Source organism: Pseudophryne corroboree, chromosome 2, assembly GCF_028390025.1.
Source record: "Pseudophryne corroboree isolate aPseCor3 chromosome 2, aPseCor3.hap2, whole genome shotgun sequence".
In the NCBI taxonomy this organism is placed as follows: domain Eukaryota; kingdom Metazoa; phylum Chordata; class Amphibia; order Anura; family Myobatrachidae; genus Pseudophryne; species Pseudophryne corroboree.
This window is the reverse complement of record NC_086445.1, coordinates 251,757,403-251,770,551: the sequence shown is the minus strand read 5'-3', so window position 1 is coordinate 251,770,551 and position 13,149 is coordinate 251,757,403. Positions and strand designations below refer to the sequence as shown.

The window sequence follows — 13,149 nt, the reverse complement described above, 5'->3', positions numbered from 1 at the left end:
AGGGGCGGATCCAGAAAAAAATGACAGGGGGGGCACCATGATAGGGGAAGGGGAGAATGTCTGTGGTACCAGTTGTATTTGCACGCACCTTCGGCACGCGTGCTTACAGTAAAGGGCGGTGGTATCACTACAAGGGGCATGACCTCACAAGATATGCAATCCCCATAAACCACACCCCTCATTATAGTCACACTGGGAGGTACACACAAAAAACAAGGCCATTCCACTTACCTGCTTGCTATGCTGTGGGTCTTTTGTCTCCTAGTCGATGACCGATCCTTTCGGATGACTGTTCCAAGTAATGGCGGCCTGGCTCCTCTCCACAGCCTGTGCATTATAGTCAGTTGTAAAAATAAAGCGGAGATGTCCAGCTCACAGCACTCCCCCTTCAATAACCACAACACCCCCCACCAGTCCCTTCAATGTCCACACCACAGCACTTTCACGGCCCCTTCAATGTCTTCTCTGCCTCACTGACAGCAGCACATCTCTGCCTCACTGACAGCAGCACATCTCTGCCTCACTGACAGCAGCACATCTCTGCCTCACTGACAGCAGCACATCTCTGCCTCACTAACAGCAGCACATCCCCGCCTCACTGACAACAGCACATCCCCCCCTCACTGACAACGGCACATCCCCGCCTCACTGAGAGCGGCTCATCCCCGCCCCACTGACAGCGGCTCATCCCCGCCCCACTGACAGCGGCGCATCCCCGCCTCACTAACAGCAGCACATTACTGCCTCACTGACAGCGATGCATCCCCGCCTCACTGACAACAGCGCATCACTGCCTCACTGACAGCAGCACATTTCCGCCTCACTGACAGCAGCACATCTCCGCCTCACTGACAACAGCGCATCACTGCCTCACTGACAGCAGCACATTTCCGCCTCACTGACAGCAGCACATCTCCGCCTCACTGACAACGGCACATCCCCGCCTCACTGAGAGCGGCTCATCCCCGCCCCACTGACAGCGGCGCATCACCACCTCACTGACAGCAGCACATTACTGCCTCACTGACAGCGATGTATCCCCGCCTCACTGACAACAGCGCATCACTGCCTCACTGACAGCCAGGGGCGGAAGTCCGGGAGGCAGCGGAGTCGGCTGCCGCCGGGCTCCTGACCCGCAGAGGGCGCCTCGCAGTGGCGCCTCTGACATTACACAGATTGACATGCGGACGAGCGCCCGCATGTCAATCTGATGTCTCCCTCCCTGCTGTGTTGGAGGGACATGGAGCGCATCGCGCGTCTCCTGTGTCCCTCCCTGGCTCTCTCCCGGCCGGTCTAAGGAAGTGCCATTCGTGAGCTCTGATTGGCTCACGAACCGGCACTTCCTGTATTAGACCGGCCGGGGGAGAGAGCCAGGGAGGGACACAGGAGACGCGCGATGCGCTCCATGTCCCTCCAACACAAGGTGGGAGCAGGCACTGGGGGCATATACCTGGTACTGGGGGGCATATACCTGGCACTGGGGGGGGAGGAGACCTGGCACTGGGGGGCATATACATGGCACTTGGGGGCATATACCTGGCACTGGGGGGGAAGACCTGGCACTGGGGGGCATATACCTGGCACTGTGGGGTATATACCTGGCACTGTGGGGTATATACCTGGCACTGTGGGGCATATACCTGGCACTGGGGGGGGAAGACCTGGCACTGGGGGGCATATACCTGGCATTGGGGGGCATATACCTGGCACTGGGGGGCATATACCTGGCACTGGGGGGGGGGAGACCTGGCACTGGGGGGCATATACATGGCACTGTGGGGGAAGACCTGGCACTGGGGGGGAAGACCTGGCACTGGGGGGCATATACCTGGCACTGTGGGGCATATACCTGGCACTGGGGGGCATATACCTGGCACTGGGGGGGAAGACCTGGCACTGGGACGGGGGGCATATGTGGCACTGGGGAGGGGGGTATATTTGGCACTGGGGGCATATACCTGGCACTGTGGGGGAAGACCTGGCACTGGGGGGCATATACCTGGCACTGGGGGAGGAGACCTGGCACTGGGGCGGGGGGCATATGTGGCACTGGGGAGGGGGGTATATTTGGCACTGAGGGCATATACCTGGCACAGTGGGGGAAGATCTGGCACTGGGGGCATATGGGGGAAGATCTGGCACTGGGGGCATATACCTGGCACTGGGCGCATATACCTGGCCCTGTGGGGGAATATCTGGCACTGGGGGCATATACCTGGCCCTGTGGGGGAATATCTGGCACTGGGGGCATATACCTGGCACTGGGCGCATATACCTGGCCCTGTGGGGGAATATCTGGCACTGGGGGCATATACCCGGCACTGTGGGGGGAATATCTGGCACTGGGGGCATACACCTGGCACTGTGGGGGAATATCTGGCATTGGGGGCATATGCCTGGCACTGTGGAGAAATATCTGGCACTGGGGGCATATAGCTGGCACTGAGGGGGCATAGGTGGCACTGTGGTGGAATATTTGGCACTGTGGGGGAGTAGGCACTGAGGGGGCATATGTGGCACTGTGGTGGAATATTTGGCACGGGGGGGAGCAGGCACTGAGGGGGCATATGTGGCACTGGGGGGGTATATTTGGCACTGGGGGCATGTACCTGGCACTGGAGGCATATACCTGACACTGTGGGGGAATATCTGGCACTGGGGGCATATGTGGCACTGGGAGCACGGCCCTAGCAACACGCACTACCCCCTAGCAATGAGCATGACACCCAGTGCATGAACCCCCTGGCAACGAGCATGACACCCTGAGCATGAAACCCCTGGCACCGTGCATGGAACCGCTGGCAACGAGCATGACACCCAGTGCATGAAACCCCTGGCAACGAGCATGACACCCTGAGCATGAAAACCCCTGGCACCGTGCATGGAACCAAGAGCATGAAACCGCTGGCAACGAACATGACACCCAGTGCATGAAACCCCTGGCAACGAGCATGACAACCTGAGCATGAAAACCCCTGGCACCGTGCATGGAACCAAGAGCATGAAACCCCTGGCAACGAGCAGGTAATTTAAAAGTAATTAGAAGCCTTACTGTAGAACTTAATGTATAATGGGCATTACGGTGTGTGGCATAATGTATCACGGACATTGCGGTGTGTGTCATAATGTGTCGGGCATTACGGTGTATGGTATACTATATCGCGGGCATTGTGATATGTGGTATAATGTCTCAGGCTCATTGTGGTGTGTGTTATACTGTGTCAAAGACATTGTATGTGCTATAATGTATCAAGGGCATTGCAGTGTGTAGCATAATGTATAACGGGCATTGTGATTCCTGTCATAATGTGTCACAGGCATTACGGTGTGTGGTATAATGTATCAGGGGCATTGCAGTGTGTAGCATAATGTATAACGGGCATTACGATTCCTGTCATAATGTGTCGGGGGCATTACGGTGTGTGGCATAATGTGTCGGGGGCATTATGGTGTGTTCATATTGTGTCATGTGCATTATTGTGTGTGGCATAATGTCTAAGGGCCACTGCAGTATGTGGCATAATGTATACTGGGCATTACTATAAGGAGGAAAAATTACAAATAATGTAAGGGGCATGAATCAGGATTAATTTTCTTTCCCGCCTGGGCGTGCAGGTTGGAAAACTGGGGTATAACGCAGTCTTTTCCTGCAATGTTACACCCCTTTATGGTAAGCCATGCCCATCCCAATGAAGCCACACACTCTATACTGCCAATTATGGAGGGGGGGGGGGCGAATAATTTTTTGGCTTGGGGGAGAAAAATTTCTAGTTACGTCACTGAACTGACTCATTCCTGTAAGCCGCCACTACAGCGCAAATCCCAGGAGAGTACGCTGGTGCGCGCCTGCTGTGGGAGGTAGGAGAGGAGCTGCTGCTACCGTTGCCCCGCTGCTGTGGGGAAGGGGGGGACGGGATGGATGGACACACGTGCGAGGCGGTGTTTAAGAGCTGGTACCACGCTTGCCTTGGATTACACTTCTTATTGCGCTCTGCCTCTGGTAATTGGGGAGGAGAGAAGAGCCTTCTTTCACTACACAAGGTATCCATCTATGCTCCCTTTCTCCCTGCATAAGTGCACTGCCAGTATACTGTATGTATGTTTGTATATATAGATAGAGGTAGGGGTCTGGCACAGCCACATAATAGACTAATACATTGGGTGCCCTCACAGCAAAGTAGTTTAGCAAAATAGAGGTGGTGCGGCACTCCAATGATTTGCACACTGACACCAATTGAAGTAGTGCAACGTTTCAATGCCCGTTTAATGAATCTGCATTTTTGTCATATATACAATGACCCCCATTCTGCCTCATCCCGTCCTCCAGACCTCTGTTACTCCATCTGCCCCCCCCCCATTTGCCAAGTCCTTCTGCCCGCCCGCGACCATCCCTCCCCATCTTCCTCCCATAATTAATTGTCCTCCCGCAGGGAATACATATGTTTTACCGACAGACGGGATGCCGTCTGTCAGCATCCTGACAGCAGCATCCCGTCCGTCAGAATTCTGGCAGGGGGCGTGCGCAATGAAGGCCCTTGCTTGTTGCGCTCGCAACGCAGTGGTCTCGGTGGTTCCCATCCCACTCTATTGGTGTTGTGGACACCCACGAATGGGAATAAGACCTGTGAGACGGTATTCTGGTGTCGGTATCCTGACCGCTAGGAATCCCGACAGCCAGCAAAATGATTGCCTCCCCTCCCGCAGTATCGGTCACATAATAGACTCACTTTCAGCTCCAGGCCCATGTGGACCCCAAACTGGCACTGGTCTGCAGGGATGTATCATTGGCACAAGGTTAAAAATGCAGCCAAACCTCCAAAAATGCAGTTTTCAGAGGTTTGGCGGCTTACTACTTATCCACCAAGCCTAGACCCCAGGGCTTGGATGCGGTGGGCAACACCATCTTTAGATGGGCTTCTATCACATTACCCATTGGACCCCTCCCAGCACCCCCTAGAGGGGCGCATCAGCCCACGCATGCACAGATAGGACTCCGGATCATACACCGGGAAGTTCTACTGTATCATGGCAAAGAATAGCTCTCACCGCAAGAGCTGTCCTTTGGAAATTTCTTCATGCATACGCCATTATGCTTGCAAAGAATGGCAGGATATATATATATATATAAATATATATATATAGCCTGCAGGATCAATATTGGTGTGGTGTGTGTGTATGTATATATATATATATATATATATATATATATATATATATAAAAAAAAATTTTTGCCTCTATATAGGGGGGCACCTGTATTTATATTGCCTCCGGGCGTCTAGGACGAACTTACGCCACTGCTGACAGCAGCACATTTCCGCCTCACTGACAGCAGCACATCTCCGCCTCACTGACAACAGCGCATCACTGCCTCACTGACAGCAGTACATTTCCGCCTCACTGACAGCAGCACATCTCCGCCTCACTGACAACAGCGCATCACTGCCTCACTGACAGCAGCACATCTCCGCCTCACTGACAACAGCACATCACTGCCTCACTGAGCGCAATTTAAATAAAAAATGTATGTGTGTAGTGGGCATGTGTGCAGTATTATGTGTACAAGGGGTATGTGTGCAGTAGGCGTAAGTGTTGTGGGCATATGTGTAATAGTGGGCATGTGTGCAGTATGCAAGTGGGCATGTGTGCAGTATGTATGTGCGCAGTGGGCATGTGTGCAGTATGTATGTGTGCAGTTGGCATGTGTGCAGTATGTATGTGTGCAGTGGGCATGTGTGCAGTATGTATGTGTGCAGTTGGCATGTGTGCAGTATGTATGTGTGCAGTGGGCATGTGTGCAGTATGTATGTGTGCAGTGGGCATGTGTGCAGTATGTATGTGTGCAGTGGGCATATGTGCAGTGGACATGTGTGCAGTATGTATGTGTGCAGTGGGCAGGTGTGCAGTATGTATGTGTTCAGTGGGCATGTGTGCAGTATGTATGTGTGCAGTGGCGGAAGTGCAGTGGGAACGTGTGCAGTATGTATGTGTGCAGTGGGCATGTGTGCAGTATGTATGTGTGACTGTGCAACATACATGTATGTGTGAAATATATGTATATAGAGCTTCAGCATGTTCTGACAGCCAGTGAGGGGTTAGTTCTGCACCAGAGTGCACACACGCTGCCATCTGGGTGTGACAGGGAAGATATACAGCACATTAGTTGGCTCTGGCTACAGGCTTTCTGCAGCCAGAACACAGGGTTATCAGCCCAGGGTCACAGCCCATAAAACGGAGCTGTATTATGGGGTCAGCGCACAGACTCACAGTACTGCGGAGCTAACAGTCACATCAAAGTTCCTGTCAACCAAGTACCAGCGTGTGTCACGTATTTTACAGCCTCCTAACACAGTGTAGTGTCACAGCCTCAGCACATTGCTGTCATTGCTGCAACTCACCAGTGTCAGTGTGCGAGGCCAGCTCCGCTCCAGTCTCATGCTGAGCTGACGCCTCCACAGGGCTCCGAGCCCTGTCAGCATGCATTTGAATAGTCCAGCCCACCTAATGATAGGCACAACAGCTGACCTATCTTCACTCCTGCAGCTGTGTGCCTGCTTGTTCTTGTAGAGGAGACAGAGCTGGAGGCAGACCCGGGGAGGAGCCATCACGGAAGTAGTCAGTTAACGCTGCCTGATCGCTGCAGTGCTGCTGCCCACGTTTGGAAGAAAAAAGTGCTAGAAATGACAGGGGGGGGGGGGGGGGGGCACGGGCCTGTGTGCCCCTCCCCTGGATCCGCCACTGCCTGTAAGGGAAAAAGATGCAATGAGGAGTTGAAGGCGCAGGTGAAATGTCGCCCCTCCAGAACTCCGGGACCTAGTGCCTTTCGCCTAAGGGGTCTATTCATGTAGAAAACGAAAACATAATTGCTACTTATCACTATACATCGCATCTCTTCGATGCGATGTATAGCTGTGATAAGTAGCAATTCATGTATACTCACCCTTCCGACGATGCGCTGCAGTGTCTGGGGCTCCTGCGGTGAGGTCTTCTCCAGAGATCCCTCCCGGCGATGCGCGGAGTCCAGCGGCGGGTCCCTTTGCGCATGCGCAGGTGTTGACCTCCCGGCCGGCCGCAGTGGTTGCTGGGAGGTCGGGGGGCGGAGCCAGCGCGAGGTGCAGAGCAGCGATCAGGGAAGCAATGAGCTTCCCTGCCGTCTCCGCACTACAGTTCAGGTTACGCCGTCCTCAGATGGCGAACCTGAACTCCATGGAGAAGCGGAAAGCAGAGCTTTCCGCACCTTCATGAATTGCACTCACCATACAAAGGTATGGTGATGCGATTCAGGCACAGAGCGGGGGTACCGCTGGAGAAGTCACAGACTTCTCCACGGTAACCGGCTCTGTGAATTGCGGTAAGCAGAGAAAAGCCCTGTTTAACGCAAAACAGGGCTTTTCTCTGCTGCATGAATAGACCCCTAAGTGTGGTAACAGAGGTAGCGCAGAGCGAATCTCAAACAGACTGATTGCGGCTGTCCCTCCATCCTTCCTCCTTGGTGCCTCCCTGACAGCTGGCGATCGGTGCATGTGCACAAGAGAGCAAGGTCTCTGGCACTGTGCCAGTATGGCGCCATCTTCCCAAAGATGCCACTGAGAAGAGGGCACCATGAAGGAGAATTGACCCTCTTGCCGAAGCACATTATATAACTTTTAGGTAAAATACAATAGACTTAGATTATAATTATGACCATCAATGCTATGCAACCAGCCTCGCAACTGCTGCTAAAACTGTTTGCTGTGTAACATAAAGGTAAACATTATACAGACTGCAGTACATTTTGTTTTCAAGTTGGTTATATACAACATACAGTATACATTGTAAAAAATAGTATCTTAATAATAGTTGTACTTTAAGCCACAGACACAAATACCAGTTTACGAGATTTTACTGCTGCCGCCTTGTAGTATACCACAGGCAGTCACTGTATCATTAAGATATAACTTACATTTTATTCTGCCGTAATTGTTTATGATTCCTTATAAAACAAGTGCAGGTTATTGTTTCCCTTTTTAGAACTCTAGAACATTGTTATAAATAAATTGTGGGCTAGGCAACGGGTGTGGTATGTTAGATAGACTAGACTTAGGTCAACAGTGTCTAGGTCGACTACTATTGGTCGAGAGTAAGTAGGTTGACATGGGTTCTATGTCGACAGGGACTCTAGGTCGACATGTACTAGGTCAACATGAAAAAAGGTTGACATGAGTTTTTTTTTTAAATTGGTGTCGTTTTCTTCGTAGAGTGACCAGGAACCCCAATTAGTGCACCGTGTCCCCTTGCATGGCTCGCTGCGCTTGGCAGTAGTAGTAGTAGTAGTAGTAATCATTAGTAGTAGTAGTAGTCATTGTGGATTGTAAAGTATGAAAAACTTGAATAAATGAAAAAAATGTGAAAAACTCATGTCGACCTTTTGTCATGTCGATCTAGTACATGTAGGCCTAGAGTCCCTGTCGACCTACTTACTGTCGACCAATAGTGGTTGACCTAGACATTGCCGACCTAAGTCTTGTCGACCTAGAGTCCGGATCCCCTAGGCAACATCTTCATACTTTTCCCTTCATTGATAAAAAAAAAATACTTAAAGAGTTTAGAAATGTCTCTCAATATATAGTTCTGATTCCAGGTGTTGCTTTGTGATCACTAGGGGGTCTATTCATGAAGAGTAGAGAAGTGAGCCTGCGGAGAAGGTGCCCATGGCAACCAATCAGCTGCTCCGTATAATTGTATGCAAATTGTAAATGTTACTTCAATGCTGATTGGATGCCCTGGGCAACTTCTCCACTGGCTCACTTCTCCACACTTTTAACTGCTTCATGAATAGATCCCCTGTGTCTCTATATGTCATTAATTATATCCTTCTTATGCCACAGACGGGACCTGCAGCACTTTGGTGTTAGGGTCTGTATCATAGAGCCTGGTTTCTTTAAGACAGCAGTAACCGATTTGGATACTATTGAGCATTACCTGCAGAAGCTCTGGGACCAGATGCCACCAGAGACCAGGAGGAGTTATGGGGACGTATATTACCAAAAATGTATGTTTCTTGGCATTTGTGTTATGCACAATATGACAACTGTTTCTGATTTGTGAGGACAGATTCTGAGTTTTTTCATACAAATAATTCTACACAGTGTCACTTCTATTTCTGTATGCCTGGCGCAAATATATTCCTATTCTAGAATGTCTAAGTTAAAGGGAAAGTAAGACCATATAGTACTTACCGGAATGTCCAGAAAACATGGACCAACCTCTAGTACATATGCTGCCCATCTCCCCAGTGAAGTTGGTGACCCAGGAGATTAATTGCACAATTTGTATTGAGTCACATGATCATGGCCACACCCACACCGTTCAGTGCTGCAAATCAAAACTTTATACAGTGGGGCACTAGGACGCAAAAACGAAATTGCTGTGCCAAGCCCCATGCACCTCCCATCTGATCGCCCTCTCTGGGATTTTACCAGAGTGTTCTCATTCAAAGGTGATATCTATAACAGAGTACAAAAAAGATAAACAAACTAATTATTTTCCTAATTGCGCAAAACAAACAGTGGTGCAGCTATGAGAAAAAAGGGATTCTTCACAACAATCCCAATGGCATATATAGAGTAAGAAAATATTTTCTCAAATAAGCGCAAACACATACATATCCTAATAGTCTTTTGTCCTTCTTCAATTGAGGAAAAGATGACACCCCGGTTTAGCTTCAATATATGAAGAGAATTTCAGGCAGTAATAGTTCCTTATAATGCCACAGCCGTTGGGAGAAGATGATGGATTTCAAATAGAAAGAAAGTTCATAGTGCAATATTGCCAAAAAATAAAATCAAGGTGTTTACACACAAGCACTGACAAGGAGCCCCAGTAAAGCAAAGAATTCTGCCCATAAAAATTTATAATAGGGACCAATCCGAGGCGACTACATTGCAGGCTGCAGAAGACAGGGAACAGCAGCAGGGGAGCCGCCTGCAGTCTACTCCGCAGTGTAGCACCAGTCCTTCACTTAGCACAACATAATTATCCCTGCAGGACTCCCATATGCAGAGTGTGTTCTTGTGGTGCGGGGCGGGAATATGTCGGCGCGGAGAGGAGCAGAAGAACTGTAACAATTACCGGCAGCACGCTGCATACTCTATGTTCATAGAGTATTAGAGCCGCTGCCGATGGGTTACACTCACACTGACAGCGCTGCAGGGATGCCGCGGCCGCCCAACTGTTATCAGCTGCCCGCCAGCGCTGTCAGTGTGAGTGTAACCCACCGGCAGCAGCTCTAATACTCTATGTACATAGAGTATGCAGCGTGCTGCCGGCTATTGTAACAGTTCTTCTGCTCCTCTCCGCGCCGACATATTCCCGCCCCGCACCACAAGAACACACTCTGCATACGTGGCGTGCTGCCGGCTAGTGGTACGTACAGTTCTTCTGCTCCTCTCCGCGTCTCCGGTAACGCTTGAAATATTCCTCCTCTTAAGAGGAGGAGCTGAGCAAGAGTAAGCGTGACCTGCCGCCCTCCAGTGGCCGCCGCCCCATAGGCAGCTGCCTAAAGCTGCCTAGTGGTGGCGCCGGCTCTGGTCGGAGTCACACAGGGGGAGAGGAAACTAAAATGACGGCGTGACATGACCATTTTGTGGGCATCTGAGCCTGTGATCCCATGCGCAGTTACAATGGCTCTGGAATCTTACTTGGCTACACGCCATTAGGGTTACTTAGTAGGATTATCGACCGATGTGCGTCCGATGTCTACTTTTTCCTACACAAACAGCGGATCTGAGGCGCCTCCAGTGGCAGTTTGAGTACAAATCTCATCAGCTGTGATATTTGCATATTTCCGCCCAGCCGCTGCGTATGGGATCACAGCTGCGACGACATCTGCCTACTGTACATATCTGACTCAGGCCCAGACTACATCCCAGTCTATTCCTACAAATAAGGAGCTTCCACTGGATCTTGGTCCCTTGGACACATGTATTTATTTATGTGTATGTATGTTCTTGTTCTTTATTTGTTAAGTTACTGATAACTTTTGTCTTTAATATGTAAACTGCATGTTATTTTCCTAAACTTGTCATTTGTCTTATTGTCTTCTGTTGTTGTAATTAGATTTGAAAGTACAAAGGCTGATCATGAATTTCATCTGTGATCCTGACATCTCCAAAGTGCCAAAGTCCATTGAGCATGCCTTACAAGCCACATACCCACGCACAAGATACAGTCCCGGCTGGGATGCCAAGCTGGTCTGGCTACCCGCTTCTTATATGCCAGCTTTCATTGTGGATGCAGTACTTGGCTTTGTCCTTCCTAAACCAGAACAGAGAGTCCGCTAGGACAGTTTTTGAAAACTCACAAATCTGGGTTTTAGAGAGGTTTAAACGTCCTATAATAATTGCTAATTTGCCTTATTCAGACAAAGAATAAAGCCCATTCTGTGTAGGGAACTTGCAATCATTACTAAGGCACTAGGAGGTTCTACGCTTAATAAGGATGAATTAAAATTTCCTTTGCCTATATGTTTGTTTACGTTATGTCCCGACAAAACATTCAGGCTTATGTGTTATTTGTACAAGCCTACTGAGTTCTGTGGCTAAACCACTGTGAGCTGTTCTGATTATGGGATTGCTATGTTAATGACATCAGTTCTGGAGAACAAGCATAAAATTGGCCTGACTATATGGAGTCACGTTACATGCCTACTTGTGATAATCTGTAGTCCACACTGGCATCTATAGCTCATAGTCATACACTCAGATAACCAGAGTGGTATGTATATGTGTAATGGGTAGGAGATTTGTAAAGAGTAACCTTACTGAAACATTTCATAGCTGCTACTTTATATGACACATGTATGTAGTACAGAAAATCATTGCACGCAGATGCATCATTTTTTTACTGTTCTTAACTGGCTTTATTTGATTATTATTTGTTATTTACATGCAAAACTATGTGTGTGTATATGTATGTGTGTATGCCTAACATGGTAACAAGGAAAAGTAAGCAGGGCCGGATTAAGGTCTGTGGGGGCCCCTGGGCAACAAATTTGTGGGGCCCCCACACACTGTCCTCACAACTGCAAAAAAACATTGGATTAGGAGTACAGCATTTACCTGTCTCCTCTCCCTCCTCCTCGGCAACTGAGCTGTTCCTTTATGGTAGCGTCTAGTTTCCCTTCGTGGAGAGGACCTTTCCCATAACCCCCTGGGTCCATGTCTCAAACTATTTGGAATAGTAACCTGTGGCGAGCGAAGCGGAGCGAGACACTGAGCCCAAAGCGTGGTGAGCGAAGCGAGCCCGCGAGGGTCCATTGGTGCATAGATAAAAACCCAAAACCCTCAAATGAACGGAGAATGAAGAAAACATTCAGGTGCTGTAAGGGTGGAAGTTCTCTCCTGCCCTCTCGTTATGTCACTTCCAGGTCCTGATCACGAAGGTAACACAGACACAACCGTTCCTTTACTGTTGCAGCCGCTGAGGAGCTTCACTCACAGCAGTGTAAAATCTCACGAGATAATGTCAAATTTCGCGAGACTTCACACTGCAGTGAGTGAAGCTCCTCGGCGGCCGCAGCTGTAATGGAACGTCTCAGCTGCCGAGGAGGACGGAAAGGAGACAGGTAAATGCTGTACTCCTACTCCAATGTTTTTTTTGCAGTTGTGAGGACAGTGTATGGGGGCCCCACTTGTGCGGGGGCCCCTGGACGACCGCCCCATACGCCCCGCCGTTAATCCGGCTCTGAAAGTAAGTAACTTGCAATGTGTGACTGGCAGACTCTGGAGCATGGATGTGATGAGGCCTTACACACAGACGTAACATCGTTCAGAGGCGTAAAAAAGGGTTCATGGTGCCCAGGGCATCTAAAAATAATTGTGCCTGTGAAAACTGTTCTTTAAAATTCTAGCTGAATTTTTAGATTGGTACTCAAATAAACACACACTGTAGACACAAATGATGAAAAAGCTACACAAAAATCAAGAAACCCCCCCCCACACACACACACACACACACACACACACACACACACACACACACACACACACACCACTCCCTCGCTGAAGTGAGCAGTGGGGACCTTGGGATTTAGTTCTAGGGATTTTGAAAGTGAATTTTATTTTTTATGCTTTTTTAAAACTCCTGCCACCAGCTGAGGCTCAACTGTTAGG

At 49.6% G+C, this 13,149-nt stretch overlaps 1 protein-coding gene across 2 annotated transcripts in view; it reads left to right on the top strand.

Annotated features, from left to right (window-relative positions):
* RDH5 (retinol dehydrogenase 5) overlaps positions 1-12,058 on the top strand; it is a 149,073-nt gene extending 137,015 nt beyond the window's left edge. For both annotated transcript variants that reach the window (XM_063952663.1, XM_063952662.1), the window contains exons 4-5: positions 8,866-9,029; positions 11,096-12,058. In XM_063952663.1, coding sequence (XP_063808733.1) covers positions 8,866-9,029; positions 11,096-11,319 — 388 coding nt within the window. In that variant the 3' untranslated portion in view covers positions 11,320-12,058. The remainder of the gene's footprint in view (positions 1-8,865; positions 9,030-11,095) is intronic.
* The last annotated feature ends 1,091 nt before the right edge of the window (positions 12,059-13,149 follow it).